Here is a 21,064-nt window from a genome sequence, read left to right on the forward strand (position 1 = left end):
GCATGGGGATTTATTTGAGAGAGGATCATTGATCTCTAATTTCATCCCAAATAGGGAAAAGTTATTTCTTCAATAGTCCAGTGGAGAGTCACATAATTTTCAATTTAATTTCAGTATTCTTCATGCTTCGTCAGCTGGATGAAATCTTTCTCTTTATCCGCTCGGCTTTTAGTGCAGTGAACCTTTCTTGGCTTAATCAAGGCTTGAAATATTTATGTGAATACAGTCCATTCAAATCATACCTGCCTACCCACCTTTCAAATGGTGCGAATCTCCCAGCAGTTTTGAATCATTCAGTCTTGAATTTCTCATTTTGCACAATATTTTCTCAGTGCAGCACATTTCTACTGCAAAGCTCTATTACTTACCTCAGAAGGAGATGGACCACCTTTGGCACTATGCAAAGAGAAACCTGCAATGCTTTTTAGCAAAGTGATATATTCCCCAGCAAAGCAATCAAACATGAATTGGGCTTAACTGTGAGGCTTTTTTTTTTTTTTTTTTGTGGAAAACTAAAGTCAGCAAAACTTGGCGTCACCTGATTTTTTATCACCACAAAAAATGTCACCAGCAAAAATTACTCAGTTTTTCCGGAACCATCAGGGCATTACACACAATGATGATCTGTTTGTACTGTGTTGTGTGATATATTAATCCCCTACATTTAAAAACTGCTTTATCTTTTTGACACATTAGTGACCATGTGTGTGTCTGTGTGTGCGCAGATATTGAGTTCAAACAGGGGGATAAGGAACATGTGGTGGAGGTGGAGGTGCTGTTTGATGGTGTCAGAGAGATGAGGGAAGCCTTTACTCTCCACCTGAAACCTGATGAAAACATGGTGGCTGAAACTCAGGTCAGAAATGTGTTCATACCTAACCATCACACAACAATCACACAAAATCCAAACAGACAGTTATGGAATCTCAGTTTGATGAAAAAGTTAAGAGATTTTTTTTTTTTTTCATTTGACCCATATTTATCCAGGTCAGTCCCACTGAGATCAGGGATATCTTTTACAAGAATGTCCCAGCCCAGACAACACCAGCACTTAACTGTAGTTGCAGCCAAAAGAACGATGAAAACATTTCACAATAAATATTAGATTATCTAAAAAAAAAAAGGAACAGTGAGCAGAGGAAAAGGCAGAGAGAAAGAGAGAGAGAGAGAAATGGGAGAGTAAAAAGAGAAGCCAAGAATCGACCACAGACTGTGAGACTGTAAACACATCCCGTTCTGCAATGATTCATCTCAGTGACAGTAATTCATAGTGGCTGTGTCAGTAGTTCCCATTAAAACCATTAAACCTATTTTTCCGGAACAGGTAACAAAAGTGATCGTTTACATTGAGGAGACCAACAGCATGGCTGATGTCACCTTCCCCTCCTTGCCTCATGTGGTGTCTCTGCTCCATTACGACAATGTCGCCAGGACACCAGAAAACCTCCACCCACCAGCCGGCTACCCCGTCATCTGTGTGACAGTGAGTTAAACTGAAACTCTATTCAGGGACACAGGTGGCTTTGAAGACATCTTTGGAAATGAATTGAACTGAACTGAATCGCTCTACAAAAATAGTACACTCTAGCCACAACGGGCAAACTGTAACTTTGGAGCATGTTAGGCTTTTATTGTAATGAGGTAGTAGGACCTAATCAGGACCCACATCCTCTGGGAGTGGAGGGCACATTGTAATCCCACAGGACCCATATTTTTCTTAAGCCAAAGTTAAACTGTCCTTCCAGAGTTTGCCAGTCTGTCCTTAAAAGACACATTACACAGTTTAGTAGGCCATAGTCCTCGTGCTTTCATACACAGGAGAATCACTTCCACTCTTGAACACAGGCTCAGTGAGACACTTAAATGGATTTTCCTGATGTGTTAAGTCATTTGCTTCTCAGGTGACTGCAATGTGTGGCTGAACTATGCATGTTAGTGTCTGTGTCTGTGTGTGTGTGTCTGTGTGTGTCTGTGTGTGTGTGTCTGTGTGTGTCTGTGTGTCTGTGTGTGTGTGTCTGTTTCTGTGTCTGTGTTGTGGTCAGCATAGGGAGTTCCCTGGGAAGACAAAATGAACTAGTCTCTTGAAAACTGTGTTGAGAGCTGCACAAGGAGACACAGTGTCAACAGGTTTTCAAGGCTATACACAGAAACACTTCATATCTGACTCCTCCATCCCATATCTTTATCTTTCTAATTATAAAAAAAACTGTTTGAAGAATTCCAATACGAAAACATAACACACAGAAACATCTGGATTTCCTTGGCAACAGTCTGTACCTCTCTCTCCTTTTGTCCTCTGGCATCTGCTGTATCTTTCCCATCTCTCTGCTGTCCCTGCCCACCCGCCCACTCCTGATATATTCCTTATCCATCCTCCAGGCGTGCAACACAAAATATCCAGACTATGACAAGACGGGCTCTATCTGTGTCAGTGAACACATCAATAACACCTTGACCCGCTACCGCTGGCTCATCAGCGCCCCAGCTGGCCCTGATGGCGTCACCAGTCCCATGAGGGAGGTGGACTTTGACACCTTCTTTACCTCCTCCAAGATGATCACGTTGGACTCAGTCTACTTCCAGGCAGGCTCCAGGGTCCAGTGTGCTGCCAGGGCTGTTAATTCTAATGGGGATGAAGGTTTAGAGCTCAGCAGCCCCATTGTCACTATCAGCCAGGAGGAAGGTGAGGACAGAACAATGAACATCCGTCTCTATGTCTTATGTTGCCAGTTTTCTAGAGAAGGAATTAAACAGGGATTTGGCCCCATGTTGCAATCATAACCAGAAGGGCTTTGTTCTCATTCAGCATCATGAATGTTCAGGAATAGTTCATTTGAATGAACAGTACCTGCTGTAGGGTACAGCTGCATAACTGACTCATTAAGAGAAAAATAAACCTAAATCACTGGAAAACAAGCTTTTTGGTCCCATTTTGTTTAAGACCTCTGAATTAAATGATAAACAGCGGTGGAGACTTATTCAGATCCTCTACCTCACGGAAAAAATACTCCATTACAAGTAAAAAGCCTGCATTCAAAATGTACCATGATTAAAGTACATACATATTAGCAAAGCTAATTACTGTCATAGTATTAATTATCACTTTATTATTTAGATTAGATTATTCTGATGCAATAATGCATAAGTAGAATTTTGCTGTTGCAGTTTTTTACTAATTTTAGAAGTTTGTACCGTTAGACTGAAACGCCAAAGAATTTTTTATAGACCATTTAGTGAACTATAAATAATGAATACAAAGTTGAACAGACAGAGACACAATTTTCATTGCTTACAATAGTCCCAGTTAACCATAATAAGCTATGTTCTTTGAGGAATGTTCAGAGATCTCACTCTTTTCTTAAATGAAAAGAGAGAAAGAGCCGTTCCTATGCTCTTACTAATCCTGTGCTCACTCCACCTACCGATTCTGAAGTTCAGGCTCTCTCACTCAGGGTGGTTGCAAGGTATTCTTAGAAATATGAAAATCACAACCTGACTCAGTAACAGATCAGGCAGATTATGAGAAAATTGTACGTAACTGTATAATATAGTATGTATAACAATGTAAAATAACTAAAGGTGGATTTATCGCATTCGTAATCAGTTGTAGATACAATCATAGCCATTCAGTTTGTCTTGTTTCCTCCAAAGTGCCGCAGTCTGTCCTTGTGTTCAGAATCTCTCTTCTCTTCTCTTCTGTCATACAAAGGTATGTGTCAACCACGTAAGATGGGGACCGTTGGCGCTGAGCCTTTCTCTGCCAAGCTCCGCTACACTGGAGCAGACGACCCGAAACATCCCAACCTCATCAAAGTGACTGTCACCATGCCTCACATAGATGGTAGGTAGGAGCTGGAGGCAGCACTCGTACCACAGATGAAGTGAAGTGTAATGTAGTGTGTGTAATATTCACGTCTGGGGATTCTCAGGAGCGTGACAGCCAGAATATAGATCTTGCTGGGTTGTGTTGAACCCCACTGTAGAAACCCTCCAGCACACCTGCTACTTAACATTCCCTTCTTGATTTTTAATCAGTTTCCTTCTGCCTCGCCTCCTCCAGGTTTCCCTCGTCCTTTTTCTGTTGCTCCCCTGCTTTTCTTTTCATCGCTTTTCCCCTGTTCGTTCAACTATTTCTTTAGTTTCCGAAATCATCATTTCTCTCAGTTCACGTGTCAGAGATAGCTGGATGCGCTGAGGATCACATCATCTCTCTCTGCCTTGCAGGCATGCTTCCAGTAATCTCCACTCGCCCCCTGATGAACTTTGACCTGACTCTTAGTCCTGATGGAACCCGAGTCGGAAACCACCGCTGTTCCAACTTGCTTGACTACAATGAGGTCACCACCGGTTACAGCTTCATCACCGCTTCAACGCGCAGCCCTGAGAGCATGGGAGACACCGCACCCTATCAGTTCAGCAGCTCTCTGCGGGGGAACAGCACACTGCGCTTCTATAGAAACCTCAACCTGGAAGCTTGTCTCTGGGAGTTCACCAGCTACTACCACATGTCTGAGCTGCTCACTGACTGCGGAGGCACCATAGGGACAGATGGACAGGTGTGTGTGTGTGTTTTTGTGTGTTTCTGTGTACATATGTCCACAACATATAAATTCCTATCTAGGGTTTGTATGTACATCTGCTTGACTGTTAGCCTTTGTGTGTGTCCACCTGTGTGTGTGTTTCTGTCTGTATGTTCAGTTTATTTACAGCCTTCTGAATGAGAGGGACGCACAGACAGTACGGCACCATATCTGTTTGCCTGCATCTCATTCAGTGCATGTTTGCGTGTGTGTGTTTGCCAGGAAACTTTTAGTGTGCATGCAAACATACGTACACAGAAATATACACACTCAAACAAAGTATTTCCAGCCTGTCAGTCACTCCCCCCGTACTCACCGCTGCTATGAACATGGAGTATTAACGCTTAGACTCACAGGAAATCTGTGAAATCAGGAAAGAAAGCACAACTTATTTGTAGTGTTGGATATCTTGAGGACACCGACATCCTGTCAAGGTTAAGGGTGTAAATCTTACTTCCCTATCAGGCAGCTTTGCTCAGTTGTTTATTTTCCTAGCTTGCTGGTATGACAGTAGAGCTCACCAGAGAAGCCAGACATTGCTATTAGATTTTGGCGTTATTGTCAGCTGTCAGTTAGATGCTAACAAACTTCCAGTTTGCTGTTGTTACATCTCTGCAGTAGCAGATGTTGTTTGAGTTTTATACTGTTCAGAACTGCAGTATTCTCTTCTTGTTGTTATTGTGCATTAAGAAACAGACCCCTGCTCCCTTCCCAATGTCCTGCTGCTCTTTTGTGCTCCTTCAGCCTTTGATCTGTGAGCTTCTTGTTACTGATCAGACTGCTGACTGTGTGTGTGTGTGTGTGTGTGTGTGTGTGTGTGTGTGTGTGTGTGTGTGAGAGTGAGAGAGAGAGAGAGAGAGAGAGAGAGAGAGAGAGAGAGAGAGAGAGAGAGAGAGATAGAAGAAGAAATAGTAAATTAATTTACTTGTTCCCAGTCACAGCAAGAAACGCTTGTTACACATGATGGCCGTCATCCACAGGACCTTCACTTCATTAAGGAAGATCACTGTCACACTGTCACTTGGATTAGGTTTTTCTTTTTTTTCCGAGGAGTGCCAAGAGAAAGAGGTGCACAAATCAAAGAGCACAGAAAGTTAGATCATTCAGTCGCCTCTGAAGAACTAATTTTAAAAAAAAAAGATTTTGGCTATAATAAGCTTGATCTGTTGAGTTATTTTCTTTGTCCTGGGAGTACATGCATTTCTAAAACTTAAAGGTTTAATGCACAGGAAAAGTGAAGACAGTGATATTTCAGTTGAAAATACCTTGTATTGTATTTTAGAATCTCAAGGTGAGCTGCTGCTATATTTATTCTTTCTGTTCCGGTCAGTTTAAAGTTATTTTAGGTCGTTGAAATAAAATTATGTTGTTTTTTTTTTTTTCAAACCCTAGGGCTGAGGTAGTTTGTCTCTCTGTTTACAGTCATTTAATTTCTCATTCGGCTCCTGATTCAGCAATTTCACAGCTTACTCTGCTGAGACTTCATAGATACTGTGCTGTATTATTGGGTAGATTGTGTAGTGAATTGTGGGTTTTTAGTGGAGATTGCCTCTGTTTGCAAAGAAATTATATCAGACTCTTAATGTAGTAATACTGTGTGTTATGTTAGAAATGTTGTTTTAGAAATAAGATTGGATGTTACCGTATATGTACTCAAGTGATGAAGAATGGTTGATCAGAGAAGGCAGGGCAATAAGGGGATTAGGAATCACATTCATTTTTCTTGTACCGAAAACATCTTCTGCCAAATTGCTTTTCTTAGTTTCTCTTGCCAGTTAATCTCCTGTCCAGCTCTCAGTTTGGTAATTGGCAATGCAAATTGACACGTTTTCAAATCAAGTCAAACAAAGATAATGTCGTGCAATTTCAGTCCGTTCCTCAGACAAACTCTGGTTTTGTTAAAGTTGTGTGGACACATAGTTGAAATAATGTTGATGAACAGAGACACCTAGTGGCTGACTTTCTGTAAATACATCTAAGATTTCTTGTTAATGTGGCCTTTAAGCTGTGTGCCATTTCTTCCCAGAAAAGGTGTTGGATAGAACTGTAACAGCTGTTTTTCATCTTTATGAATCAAAGCAGATAGTAAATGTGATCAAACTGTTTGCCATGGTGTGTTTAATTACAATTACATTTCAGAGATTGTGCTTCAGTAATGGCAAATGTGAAATTATCAAGTTTTTAAATACTTGGAAAAGAAAAAAGATAAATCAACATAGAAAAGATCCAGGCCCACATCACTGCCCACTGCAGTTCCTTGTGTACAACGCAGGAAGACTTTTATGCATCTTTGACAACACTGAGTAGGAGGGAAAGAGTTCAACAACCTTGTGGAGGAGGACAGTGTGTTCATCTTCTCAGTGCTTATTATAGCTGATCGACCTAATGTGACCCTTAATTTAAATGGATAATACAACTGTGATAATACAGTACCGTTCACGATATCAAGTACAGTACTTGATATCGTGCATGTTATCATAGAAATAAACACTTTGCTTTGTCAATAATGAATTTTACTCTCTGAGAATATTATGGTACTAAAATTGTAACTGTTGATTAAGGATGAAGCAAAACACATGTTCAAGGATGGCTGCATTCAGTAGATTTACTTGTTTTCTAAAATATTTTGAAAGCACATTCCTTACTCATCGCTGGTGGCAACATCCTTGCAGGTGCTGAATCTGGTCCAGTCCTACGTGACCCTGCGTGTACCTCTTTACGTGTCGTATGTGTTCCACTCCCCGGTGGGAACTGGTGGCTGGCAGCACTTTGACCTGCAGTCTGAGCTGCGTCTCACTTTTGTGTACGATACAGCCATTCTCTGGAAGGACGGCATCGGTAGCCCCCCACAGGCTGAACTGCAGGGTAAGTTCCCAGGACTGTGAGGACATTATAGTTTGTGTTTTTGGACTCAGTAACATCCACATAAAAGAGAACAGTTCTTGTAGAATCCGGTGTGTTTGTATGTGTTTTTGCCAGGTGCTTTGTATCCGACCAGCATGCGCATCAATGACCAGGGACGTTTGGTGGTGAACTTCCGCACCAAGGCTCGTTTCAGGGGTCTGTTTGTGGAGTCTCATTCTGGAGGCAGAATAAAAAGAGCTGGTGAGATTGATTCTGCTATTCCTCAATTATATACCCATCACTGAAGATACAGATACATTTCTTTAGTGATCAGTTTAATAGGCATCACATGAGATTTTCTTCAAGCATCAAATCAAGACTCAAATCAACATCAATCTACCTTTATGAACTTCTCCCTTTTCTACATCTTTTGCCAAGGAACCTCAATGTCATCCATGGTGATGAGTGTGGACCACCCTGGCCTGACCTTTAACCTCACCTTAATGAGAAGTGAGCCCACCTACAACCAGCCAGTCCAACAGTGGGCATTCACCTCTGACTTTGCTGTAAGTATGGCTCCAGTAAATTTTTTAGTAAACATCTGCTGTGTAAATCTGTGTGCCTGAGCAGCTGTGAAGAACAGATCCAGACTGATGCTTATGCATCTGTCCCCTCTGCTCCATGCAGGTGAGAGACTACTCAGGGACCTACACAGTGAAGCTGATCCCATGTACAACAGCCCAGAATATGGAGTACACTGTTCCACCTGTTTGTAGTCCCAGAGACCCAGTCACCTTCGACCTAGACATCAGATTCCAGCAAGTAAGGCAATTTTCATTTAGACTTTAACATTCAAATTGTTTCAGCAACATTTTCTCTAATTTTCTCTTGCTCTGTCAATGGCACTCTCTCTTTCTTTATTATTCTATCCCTCACTATCTGTCTCAATCCTTCTTTAGGTGAGCGACCCTGTTGCAGTGGAATTCAGTTTGAATACTCAGATGTTCTTGCTCTCCAAAAGGAGCCTGTGGCTTTCTGATGGCTCCATGGGTTTCGGTCAAGAGAGTGACGTAGCCTTTTCTGAGGGTACGTGCCGTCTTACAAGCTCTAAAGACTTTAATCATCTAGTTGAAACTGTACTAGTACTTCCTTTCAGGAGCAGCACAATAACCTATAAATCAGCAAAAGTTAGATTGCTGCAGGGTACTTAAAGGAACATGTGAGATTTCAGCCTAAAAGTATTCAATTTAGAATATGCTGTCTGAAAAACAAACCTGGAGGACCACAGTATTCTTTTGTCTTTGTATTTATAAATGTAATTCATCCCTCATTTCAGGTGATACGATCTATGGCCGTGTTATGGTGGATCCTGTGCAGAACCTGGGAGACTCCTTCTTCTGTAGCATAGAGAAGGTGTTCCTCTGCACTGGTGCTGATGGATATGTACCAAAGTACAATCCAACCAAGTTTGAATTTGGCTGTCTGGCTGATTCTCCATCATTGCTTTATCGGTTCAAGATTCTTGTGAGTATATACAGGTTTTTAATTTTGCAGTTTCAGTACCCAGAGGTTTACAAAACACAAAAATAATTTTCTTACTTCCTTTTTTTTTCTCACACACCTCATCAGGACAAGTCTCAGCCCGAGACTCAGGCACGTGTGTTTGGGGACGTCAGTTTCAATGCTGTGCTGGCAGTGGATGATCCATCAGCTATGTCCCTCGTCAGACAGCCAGGGTCTGACGGTTTTAGACTGGACTCTACAGCCATGTTCCAGGTATCCTATATTGTGCCTGATTTTTTAAATCATTGTGAAGTATTGTATTTTTAATCATCAAATAAATTCTGTCAGTTCAAGGCTGGTAAAGCTCACAGAAATTGAAAGTCTGAGGAGTCCATTTAGCACCAGTGTGTCCCATCTTATCAAAAATCATTGTAGATGATTAATTTTGCAAGATGTGCTCAGTTCGGTTTGCTTTCTGTTATGTGTCAAATTTCAGTCGTTTTGTAAACTGAACATCATTCTAAGGTATGCATCCTTTTGTGTTTTGGTCAGGTTGCTGCTGGCCGTGAGTGGTACATTCACACCATTTACACAGTCCGCTCTAAAGAGAGTGCTAACAGAGGCATTGGAAAGCGCAGCCTTGAGTACCACTCCTTAGTTTCCACAAGCAACGATCTCACCTTGCCCTCTTTGAGTGGCAAAGGTCATCGCCCCAGGAGGTCTGCTGGCAATGAAGTCCCAGAGATTGCTGAGGATATCGGAGCAGACAACAACCGTGGTACCAATATCATGCACATAGCTTTGGACCGTACCAAGCGGCGGGCAGTGGCGTCAGATGAGGTGTTTGCCAATGGGCTGGAACCTAGTGAGCTGAATGCAGTGGAGGAAGAGGAGAGCGTGGTGACTGTGGTGGGGGCACTCGTGGGGCTGCTGCTGACTGTCCTCATCGTTGTCACCGTTGTACTTGTGCTGAGATCCAGACAGAAGGATGTTAAGGAGGGATGGAGGGAGGGGGTGCAGGAGGTGGTGAAGGGGTCTGTCAGTACGGAGCCCATGTTGGTGGTAAGGATGCAAGACTGCCACAACAGCTCAGAGGTCTGAGCATTGGATGCATGGATGGACAGATGGACAAAGGGATGAGGGGTATGTGGGAGCTTTTATAGAATTTTGGATTTTCTTTTCTTTTTTTCTAAATTTTTAACTGGTATTAAATTACTTTCATAACACCAAAAATCTGAGGTTGATCATGTTTGTTATTTAGTGTGTGTGCCTGTTAGTGGGGGGGGGGATTTCTACATTATTGGATCCATTACGCACCTTGTTCACTACGACACAAAACAGCACAACAGTCCTTTACACTGTCCTCACTTAACATTCCAACTTGTGCTGCTGGTAGCATGGTATTTCCGTTCTCTTTTACTGGCTTTCTTGTGTTAAAGTGCCTGAAGCAGCTATATCTCTTCAGGACAGTCCCAGTCACAGAGAGCACTTTTCTAATAAAGCTAGTGTCACGCAGACCAGGTCAGAGATTTAGTGCTGCAGGTGTACCTTGGGTAAAGGGGATTAGATGATGTCAGTGTTCGTACTGAACAGAGTAGCTCACCTCAAAAAGAACACTCAGATGTTACCGACCTGCCCTTGTGTCAGACAAAACTTCTTTGAAATCTGGTACTTCTGTGTTGTACCTCCTAAAACATTAATAGTAAGAAGATCATCTTTTCTATAGCTTGCAAAAACTAAACTAGTTTTTTGCATGCATATTGTGTAACACTTTCAAGTTACAAGTATTTAGTAGCTTCTGATTCCATTACGGATGCAAAGGTGCAGTATTAAGACGATAATCTGACTTTCTGTTTTCAAAGTTGTTGTAGAGTATGTCAGTTACCAGAGGATTACATCGTTTAGGAAATTAATTGGGATTGAAAGATAAATATTGAACCCACCGCCTAAATGTTTGGCTACAAAACCTTTAGGACTGTGCTGCATCAGTAGATTAATATTCATTCTGGGCTGAACTGTGCCTTTAGGCCTACAATTTTGTCCTGAAACATTTGCTTGGACAGTCATTCTGGATTACACCATGTGCAATGAAAAACATAAACACAAAATGCCACCAGTTGTTTCTTATCTGTGAACTAAACCCATGTAGCTCTATCAGGCTACTGGAGATGAAAACCACTGCTGCTGGAATTCATGTTTATTAACCAGCTGAATATTTTATTCATTCATGTCTACTGTTCTTTATTTTGTTTACCCATAAGATGAGGAATGTTTTCCTAGATGTGTTGATCATTTCTTTTGCTGCTGAATGGGGTTGTTTTTTTCTCATATTGTGTGTATTTTTGTAAACTCATTTACTCTGTCATTCATTCACATTTCACAGTGGCTTCTGTTACCACAATGTTTACTGCTCTCCATCCTTGCAGTGTTGTTGTTTCACTTTGTGTTTCTGTAATATTGCCCTTTTTATTCAAAATACTCTGGGCATAATGTTTCATATCTTTTTAAATAACACTGGTTATGGTACATATGTATGAAGACACTCATCTCAGGAGTTATTTATTTTACAGCGAATGGACTGTGTATAGTAACACAATTTACTACTGTTGACTGAAGAGAATCCCTATGGAGCCACTTTCTACTTCTGTGTAACACTGCTAATAAATGTGGTGCTGTGAACATGCAAATACTGTATTCATATCCAATGATTTGACCCCTGTTCTTCTCACATTATGTTCCTGTTAGCTTTATTTTTGTCACTAGTGCTGTGTGGGATTTCAGTGTTCTGACTCATGTTTTTGAACAAAGGATGCAATCAGAATAGCTGCTTACAGATCAGTATGTCACCATGAAAAATATTACGTTTGTGACATTTAATATAATCTGCTATCTCATTTTTTTTTTTTTGATGTCACTGGTGAAATTTCTCGTTCATATGTGTTGTTAAACCTGTGTCTTACCCTGCTATGGATATACAACATGCTGAGATCAATGTTCCTAAATATTTGTCTTATTATGGTGTTGTGAGTCATCATTGTGTACTTATTTCCAATATTCATCAGGGTTAGCTGATGTGATGAACATCAGCCGGAAATAAGCTGCGGTATGAATCAGCATGTGAGATTTTATACAGCTAATAGTCTGTGGAAACCCAGCTGTGATTTTTTTTTCTTTTTTTGGCCCTGATGAATTTGGAAATAACACCATATCTGACATCCAATGCACTTTTTGAGTCACATCCCTCACATGCCGATCTAAGCTATGCAATGTAATGTATAACCCACAGCCAGTTATCCCCATGTATATGACAATTTTAGCACAAATAGTTAAACTTGATATTCACCTTGTGTCTTTTTATGAATGGGTTTTTATGTATATGTATTTAAGAATAAAGATTGTTGCTTACTGGTAGGTTGTTTTGATTCAATCAATACTTATGCCGAGCTGTAGAGGTGAAACTTGAAATATGGACTTGAATCAGACTCAAAAATGAGGACTTGAGATTTGATTGGACTTCACTGCTTTGACACTGGGCATACTTGACACATTGCTCACTAAAAACTTGACTTGAGACTGGAAAGCAGAACCATTCAAATCTCACATTCACCTGGAAAATTCTGAGACTACTGAAAAATGAATAAAGTACAGGCAGGCAACAGGCAAATCTAGTCTGAACTGTGAAGAAAACGGTATTTACATTTTAATGGCAACTTGTTCTCAAGCAGCTGGAGACATGATTTGGTTAGATAAGACTTTAGACTTGACCAGAACCAGTAGTGGAAGAAGTCTAGATCAAACATTTATATAAAACTCGAAATACATTTTAAAACTACCTCATTAAAGTCATGCCTTCAAAATGTTACAGCAGTATAAGTACGAAAGTAAAGAAAAGGCTCTGTTTATATGTATAACTAACTTAAGCAGATATATTTTTAATTGTATTCATAGGAAAATCATAATCACTTAATGTGATTATGAGGAGAGTGAAAGAAAGTGATGTGTAAAAGGAATACATTATACACCTTACATCATAAAAGTGTCATTTTATCTAGTAATATTTTGCTACACTCACCACGTTAATGAAACCTTTTATATTTTTACGTGACCGATGGATACACTGACAGAGAAAATGTATGTGGGCCTGTTGGAATTACCTTGTTTTCTGATCCAAGTGACCATAAAATGTGATCTAAACTTCATCTAAGTCACAAATATAGAAAAACACAGTGTGTTAAAGTGCTAACAATTTTAATCTTTTGTGTCTTTATTGAACACACCCATTAAGTGTTCAGAGTGACAATGCGAGCAAACATGTGGATTTAATAACTGTTTGAACCCCCTTTGGGAGCAATTACCTCAAACAAGCACTTTCCGTAACTGCTAAATATTCAGTGGGGAATTTCAGACCACTTTTCCTCAGAGAACTGCTTCAGTTCAGCCATATTTTTAGGACATGTGAACAGCTGAATTACATTCACCTAAGTCATTGTTATGTTGTATGAGGAATCTCAAGGGAAGAGGCCCCTGTGTTATGACTATTCCATCCCTAGACTGGAGACTTAGTCCATGATATCTTTACAACCTTGGTTGTTATGCCAACTACCAGTGGAAACTGGGACAGCTGGATTCTACAGACAATGAACTATTTCTTCTAGGGCTTGCTTGTAAGCAACCTGTGGAAACACTGCCCAACACTACCTAAAGGCCTAAAGAAGGAATGATTCCTTTCAGGCTTTAGCTGTTTTTCTGGGATTCTCTTTCCACCTCTAGGAAGAGTAGCTACTACAATCTTCATTTATCGATGCATGCATATGAATAACTCTTGATTGTAAATGTTCAGTGATCTCTTTTTTTCTAAGGTATGGTTCATGTCAGCAGATGCGTTTTGTGAATGGAAAACTCAACACGTTTAAGTGTTTTTTGTTTTTAGAAATCAAAGTATTTCTAACCCTCGCCTCTAGTCTGGTTTCATTGATTGTGCTCCTGGTTTGCTGGCTCCTAACCCCTGTTAGTTTATGTGGATGTTAAGCCTGGAGATTCACACAGGCTACAATTTCCAGCTTATACTGTAAATGTTTTAATGACATTTTCAATGTGGGAAAGAACAACACTATGTGTTTATAGTCAAAATATATTGTGCTTGTTAATAATTGTGACTTAGATGAAGATTTGACCATATTTTTAGACAAATTTGTATATAAATGCAGGTTTGTTTTGTATAAGCTGTACTTTTCCTTGCCACTGAGAGGGAGAGAGAGAGAGTGAGTGAGAGAGGGGGAAGAATCTGATTGGCTAATAGGGAAAATGACGCACCACAAATGTGGCCGCTTCCCTCCCTCCGCCTCCTCCACTTCCTGCAGTGGCAGTGTTGTGCTGCTGTTGGCTTGTAAACATGGCTACTGCCGGAGCAGCTGGAGACGACCTGAGGAAAGAGCTCACTTGTGCAATTTGTTTGGACTTCTTCAAAGATCCCGTTATACTAAAATGCGGGCACAATTTCTGTCGGTTTTGCATCTGCATGCACTGGGATGAAAATGGCGGAGACTACGGGTATCAGTGCCCTCAATGCCGAACGGTAAGTTGATACACGTTATCTGTTATTTTCCATCGTTTCCTTTCCTCGCATAATATTTTCGTGACATTTGTGGGAGTGTTGCTTTCAAGTTTTTATCAGCGAATTCACAGTAGTTGGTTGATCGGTGTCTTTTGTAAAATAACAGTTACGCAGTGCATTTTGTAGCTGCCGTTGCTATGATAGCTGGCTAGCTGGCCTTAGCTAACTCAGAATTATCATCAGGTGAGTTAGACAGCAGTAATCAGCTAACTTTGTGTTTTAGCCGAATAAATGAATGCCGAATTTAAAAAAAAAATACACACTGCACTCAAAGTGATACTGACTTTGTGCTTAGTCGCAGGCAGTTTCCTGCGTCTTTCTCACCTGCTTTCTTTGTTCACTCAGGTGTTCAACAAGAGGAGCTTCACTAAAAACTACCTGGTGCAGAACTTAGTGGCCAAACTGGACGATCTGGAGTGCCTGGGGTCTTGTCCTACACCCTCCAAGCCCGTTAAAGTAGACGGAAAGTGTGAACAGCACGGAGAAGAGCTGAAACTGTATTGCCAAACCGATAAGAGGCCCATCTGTGTAGTGTGCAGGGAATCTAGAGCACACAGGTTGGTTGTATTCTCACCTTTATATGGGGAAACTATAAACATATTCTGTGAGGTTAAACTCCTGTCTGACTTTACAAAGATATTTCTCTTTCGCAAATTCACCATTTTCACTTTCTTGTCAAGAACCAGGACAAGATTGGTTTTAGCAACTGAGATTCCTCTGGTGAGGTTACCATTGTAGATCGTACCAGTTAAATCTGTACAGTTACATATGAGAACTGGAAGCGAAACCAACAAATAAGTCTGCTGAACTTCAACTGCATATCATTGATTTTATTTTTTTTTTTTGTTTCCCAGGTGTTCTGTTCATGTGACGCTAGTGCAGTATTTTTTTTTTAAATAGACCTAATCTTAAATCATCTGTTGTGTGTAGGTGTATCAACCTTGCTAATTACTGTCATTCATATTGGGGAAAAAAAAGAAAAATACTCAGAGGTCTAAAAGCATTAAGTCCAGGTATTTTCCTTTGTGGAAGTTATACAGAGTTTGCAACTTGTTCGCTTTCGACTCATTTGAATTTGTAATTTACATCGTTATCGGCACTCTTTTCCTTTTAATCACAATGTGTAAGAAACATTTCTTTGACTTCATTACAGCCATCCGTTCTGTCTGTCTGTGATTGGGTGAAGATAGAGCACTGATTAAAACAGTGGTAATATCTTCCAAAGCAGAGGACATTTGATATCACTGCACAAATTCACATGGATCATGGAATAATACAGGAGTTTTAGCAAATGTCAGGGCTGTTGAAATTTTGTCATAATTGCTAAGCAACAGGTCACATGGAGTATGTTTATTCACACCATTTGAACATGGACGGAAGGGAAAGGCATTGTGTTTGGCCACTACCTGTGCAATGAAACAATGTTGTTGTTTTTTTAAACATGCATGACTGTGCAAATTACATCCTGTCACTGTCTTCACATTTAATTTCATATTAGTGTTTGTGTCTGCCAGATGGAAATGATCCCTGACAAATGTATGTAATAAACTAAACTGATTGACGAGCGAAAACTGTAAGACATCGGAAAATGGACAATGCACCAACAAAGGGAGCGATGAAGAAGACTGCAAACAGATATTTTTAAAGAATCTGCTTTTCAAATGTTTTGAGGAGGAAAAGTGCACTCTGCACCGTTTGTTAAACCTCAAGGATATTCCTAGGGTGGTTTGGAAGCACCGACTGTAAACATAACCTCTGTTAGTTTACAAGAAAGTAGGGCATCTCAAGTATTTTGAGAGTGTGACGAATTGCTCTGGAAGCCACTAACTGGACGGCTGTTTGTTTGGTTGTTTCAGGCACCATGAGGTGGCACCAGTGCCAGAAGTTGTAAATGATATGAAGGTAGGATAGCATAGGTGGTCTTATTCACCACATCTAAAACATTTGTAGCCAGCGATGTCATGATTCACCATGTCCTGTTTTTCTCTGTGCATGTGTCTTGATGTACGTGTTTGTCACAGATGGAGTTAAAGCTGAGGCTAATGGAGCTCAACTGGCAGAAGTCTCAGTGTCTAAAAGTTATAACAGCTGACGAGCGCACCAAAAGTGAAGTGAGGGTATGGACTGAACCCTTTTCAGCTTGTTTTTTGTTGGTGACATTTACGTACTTCTGGGCCAGACTTGTTGTGTATGTTTGGTTCAGGCGGCCTTTCAAGACCTTCTCTAACTTCGGTCAGTTTTACCCTGTTTTGTATTAGTCATGAAATGCAAACATTAGGAAACACACTGCTCTGAAATGTTACAGTAAATACTGAACATACACAATAACCCCACACTCATTATCATCATCAAACCCTTCATCCTAATCCTCTGAACCTCTCTGTCCCTCAGTTAAAGAAACAGAGACTCAAGGAGAAGATTGAGGCAGATGTTGGTGCCTTGGTCCAATTCTTGCTAGATGAGAGAGACTCCCTGCTTGAGAGCCTGGATGCAGAGGAAGTGGCGACCATGGCCGTCATAGACGACAACTTGAAGACTGTGGAGACAGAAGCAGCAGCTGTGGACAAAGCTATAGCTGATATCCACAGCCACCTCAGTGGGAAAACTAGCTTTGAGGTCAGTCTAATGTATAAAAGATTTGAAAACATGTTATGAAATTTGTTTCAGTTTTTGAATTAATGTTAAAATAAACACTGAATGTACATAAACAAAATTCAGTTCCGCAAAGAGACTGATATCAAAGGGAAAAAATGTTTTTATTTCTTCCAACAGAGCCTTGCTGAGACATTCAATGAGTAAGTAGCTCACAGTTGTTTATTTTAAAATGAACTTTAAAGAAAATTCCTTTTAAAATTTATTTTAAGAAAACTTCCCTTTGCATAATTGTTTATTGCATTTTTTCCCCACAGAGTCATCCATTGCAAGCCTTTCACATCTCTCGAGCCAGTTAATTGTCCGACTGAATTTACAGACTTCTCAGGGCCCTTCCAGCTTATAATGTGGAAGAAGATGATGCACGTGCTGCATACCAGTGAGTTTACTCTGCGCACAGAATCACTGAATTCACTGAACACAGTCAAAATATTGCTATAGACTGACATTAAACATAAAAGTTGCTTAGATATATTTGTGTTAGTTATTTTCTTGTGGGTGGCATGGTGATGCAGTGGTCAACACCATCACACTACAAATGATCCTGTGAAGAGTTTGCACGTTCTCCCTATACCCACACAGGTTTGCTTCAGGTGCTGCAGTTTCTCCCCACATTCCAAAGGCATGCTGATTAAGTGGCAGCTCTACACGGGTGTGGATGTCAGTGTCAATGGTTGTCTATATGTGATAGATTTGGGACCTGTCCAGGGTGTATCCCACCTCTCACCCAGTGTAGGTTATATGGGCTCCAGGCCCTTGCAGCCCTTCAAAAGATAAGTGGGGCACAGATGAGAAATTTAAATCCAGATGCGTATTTCTCCACAAGCTTATAAATAAAACATATTACCAGTGTTCTTCCCGTGTTTGAAAGGTCACATGTGCTTGGAATTGAAAGTCTGATCATGCATGTTGTACAACACATAGCACATTTACGTCTAGTATTTAGTATTCTCTTAGAATGCGCTAACAATTTTAATACAGCAGTTGCTTATACTAGAATTAACTCAGCTGTAGATGTAAACCAAGACCATGCAGCCAAGTTGGCTGGTCAGCCTGCTTGCTGCTTGCTCTGTAGCGATGATTGCCAAATCTTCAGTTTTCTTGGACAAAAATGTCAAATTTGATTTTTCTTTTTTCTTTATGTACTGCCAACTTCAGCACACTGTAGGAGCAATCTGAATTAATCCCTCTGTGTGTGTCTCTGTGTGTAGTGCCTCAGAACCTCACCTTAGACCCAGACACCGCTCACCCAAACCTGCTTATCTCAGACTTTGACACTAAAGTGGAGGAGGGACGTGTTCGTAACCAGGAGCCTGACCTGCCAGCCCGCTTCACCCGGTTCTGTGGTGTCCTTGCCACAGCCCAGTATGCCAGTGGCCAGCACTACTGGGAGGTGGATGTGAAGGACAAAGGTGTGTGGTACCTGGGAGTCACCACTGAGTGCAGCAACAGGAAGGGCTTCGTCAGCCTCACCCCCTCCGCAGGATATTGGAGCCTGTGTCTGCAGGACCGGCTATATGCCAATGGGGAGGACGGGCGCATCCCGGTTGCTGACTACTGGAACTCTCCTCGGGTCGGCGTGTACCTAGACTACGACAACGGGCGCCTTAGTTTCTATGACGCTGTCACAATGAAGAGACTTTACATGTTCGACACCTGCTTTGAAGAGCCTGTCTACCCTTTCTTCAGCCCAGGGAAAAATGATCCAGGCAGCAGGCTGCAGATATGCCACTATTACTGAGAGAGCCGCGAAGAGTGTTTAATTTGATTATCTGAGTTAATTCATGTATGCCAGTGTTTTCAGATTTGCAGGGCAGCAGGGTGACGCCGTTGAGCCTCTGACCCTTGGCATCATATGCATTTGAGCTGTTACTTGTTGGTTTTAGGATTACACGGAATAAGAAGTACCAGGTGGCTCGTCACACTTAATGAAGAGTTTCATTTCTCTCATGTTTTGAGGTTGAACATTTGAAATGTGGTATTTTTCCAACATAGACACACACTGTAGGCTTATACCCCCGACTACTGTGGTTGGGGGTTCAGAGAGGTGCTTTGTCTATATCACTGTGTCTGCTGGGATACAGATGCTCTTGCTGATTAGAGCATGTACAGCTCGTATCCCATTAGCAACTGCTATGCTACTACTACTGTACATTAACTCGTATTGGCTAATTCTTTGCCAGGCATTGTCAGTTGCCTTGTTGGGTAGATCTTGAAGGAAATATGACGTAGTTATCACATTGATAGTGTTTAACATTTGAGATTCCCTCATTAATTCTAGACTGAAGAGCAGTCAGTCAGTGCTGATAATTATCAGAGTTATTTGAAATCAAAATGGCCAGCGTGTACTGGGATTTTAGCTCTCAGACAATGTTTAGACTTCCAGGAACTAATGGCTCAGGTTGTTTTGTGAATGTTAACATCACCACAGATCATTTTCTCATCTTTTTAAAGTCATTTTTATTTATCTTTTTTTTTTTTTTTTTTTTTTTTTTTTTTTAAATTATTCTGTACATTGTCGACTTTAAATTCGGTTTTTTTTTTTTTTTTTTTTTTTTTTGGACTGTTACAAATTCCTCTACAGGCTGCTCTGAGTCACATTTTGCAGATTATTCTTGTGAGCAGTGGTACTGACGGCACATTTAGCTTTGTTGTAGATATTTTAAAATCAAACATTTTATCAGTCTGCCTTAATGAGCAGGTGTAAGACAAAGCAAACAATTTTTAGCTATTTGTATATTCTTCCTAATTAATCAGCCATGCCCCTAAGAATGTTAATTGGTGAACCTGTAGACGTGTTGTACTATAAAAGACATTCCATTACAGTCAGGATTCACAGCCAAAAGCTTGATGGACATGACTAAAATGAAAACCTATGGAATGCTGAATGAAAGTTTTATTTTGTGCTTTTGTTTGCTTTTTACAACAGCATTTCCTTTACAATATTCTGTTAAATAATCCTGCTTTAGATTATTCATTGCTAGTTGTTGAGTTGGTCCTGGTGCTGCAAGTTCTACTATCCAACTCAGTCCATTTTATTTTTTCATTTATCAATTAGTCCTGTGTTATTCAATTTTGAATGTAAAAAATACATGCATATGGACAGTTGGATATATATGTATATTCATACATCTATGATTTAATCATTTTCTTATTTGAGATTATAATCTTAATAGATTTTTATTTTTTGCTTGTGCAGTTCCCCACAGTGTTACGGACCTACAAGTGGGGGTATTTGCCATCTTACAGTCTTGTACAGTGAGTTTTTGTTTTTTTTTCTTTTTCAAATGATCTTGTCAGTGACGACATTTGAGAATGGCAATCTCTACAGTCATTTTGAAGAGGCACCTTATTTTATTTGGTTTTTTTTCCCCCTCCAAGTCATCTAAGATGTTCATGCATTGCAAAATTCTGCGCTCTTTAACTTGGAATATTTGCCGATAAATGTTTTGTCTAAGATGGTGTACCTCATTTAATACCTATACGAACATTTCACTGCTGAATTTCATTAATGTGTTCGGCTCTGTAGTTTCAGGGCTGTCTCGATAAGTGTGACATGAAAGAAGTAATCTTGGTAATCTCTGTTTGTGGCCCTGTCACCTGCTCTTAATGTGCGTAGTGTTTCTCTATGAGATTAAAAAGAGGAAAAAAAGACTTGAATTTTATTGCGTTTAAAGCTGCGTTGCTCAGTGTTATTACCCAATTTATCACAAGTCAGCCAGCATATGTGTTACGGTACATTAACATGTATTACTGGCCTGTGATATGGTTTTAAAATGTGATGTTTTCCCACAGTGGCTTTGCAAAATTAGTTATTTCTGATATCAGGACACTGTCAGCCAGTTATGAGAGATTCAGCACTTTGAATTAT

General features: G+C 40.4%; 2 protein-coding genes across 3 annotated transcripts in view; both read left to right on the forward strand.

Moving 5' to 3' along the window:
• The window catches only part of frem2a (FRAS1 related extracellular matrix 2a), a 51,596-nt gene extending 41,568 nt beyond the window's left edge, over window positions 1–10,028 (forward strand). Inside the window, exons 12-24 of one of the 2 annotated variants that reach the window (XM_041051637.1) lie at window positions 726–856; window positions 1,325–1,483; window positions 2,380–2,683; window positions 3,710–3,841; window positions 4,225–4,556; window positions 7,253–7,445; window positions 7,560–7,685; window positions 7,863–7,990; window positions 8,112–8,246; window positions 8,384–8,510; window positions 8,761–8,948; window positions 9,054–9,200; window positions 9,480–10,028. In XM_041051637.1, coding sequence (XP_040907571.1) covers window positions 726–856; window positions 1,325–1,483; window positions 2,380–2,683; window positions 3,710–3,841; window positions 4,225–4,556; window positions 7,253–7,445; window positions 7,560–7,685; window positions 7,863–7,990; window positions 8,112–8,246; window positions 8,384–8,510; window positions 8,761–8,948; window positions 9,054–9,200; window positions 9,480–10,028 — 2,651 coding nt within the window. Of the gene's footprint in view, window positions 1–725; window positions 857–1,324; window positions 1,484–2,379; window positions 2,684–3,709; window positions 3,842–4,224; window positions 4,557–7,252; window positions 7,453–7,557; window positions 7,686–7,862; window positions 7,991–8,111; window positions 8,247–8,383; window positions 8,511–8,760; window positions 8,949–9,053; window positions 9,201–9,479 lie in introns of both variants that reach the window. The other variant, XM_041051636.1, reaches the window with a different exon arrangement.
• Window positions 10,029–14,301: 4,273 nt separating this feature from the next.
• Window positions 14,302–20,829, forward strand: trim47 (tripartite motif containing 47). The gene is made up of 8 exons (XM_041050743.1): window positions 14,302–14,502; window positions 14,887–15,098; window positions 16,398–16,443; window positions 16,563–16,658; window positions 16,933–17,157; window positions 17,314–17,336; window positions 17,451–17,572; window positions 18,405–20,829. Exons 1-8 carry the CDS (start codon window positions 14,320–14,322, stop codon window positions 18,932–18,934), a joined length of 1,437 nt encoding a protein of 478 aa, XP_040906677.1. The 5' UTR covers window positions 14,302–14,319; the 3' UTR covers window positions 18,935–20,829.
• Window positions 20,830–21,064: the final 235 nt, after the last annotated feature.

The sequence above is a fragment of the Toxotes jaculatrix genome, chromosome 12 (assembly GCF_017976425.1).
Source record: "Toxotes jaculatrix isolate fToxJac2 chromosome 12, fToxJac2.pri, whole genome shotgun sequence".
Lineage (NCBI taxonomy): Eukaryota > Metazoa > Chordata > Actinopteri > Toxotidae > Toxotes > Toxotes jaculatrix.

Excerpts from the sequence above, each read along its gene's own strand:
- trim47 (XM_041050743.1), top strand. The coding sequence starts at position 14,320 with ATGGCTACTGCCGGAGCAGCTGGAGACGACCTGAGGAAAGAGCTCACT. Across the intron at positions 15,099-16,397 it reads AGGGAATCTAGAGCACACAG|GCACCATGAGGTGGCACCAG; the intron begins GTTGGTTGTATT and ends TGGTTGTTTCAG. Across the intron at positions 16,444-16,562 it reads AAGTTGTAAATGATATGAAG|ATGGAGTTAAAGCTGAGGCT; the intron begins GTAGGATAGCAT and ends TGTTTGTCACAG.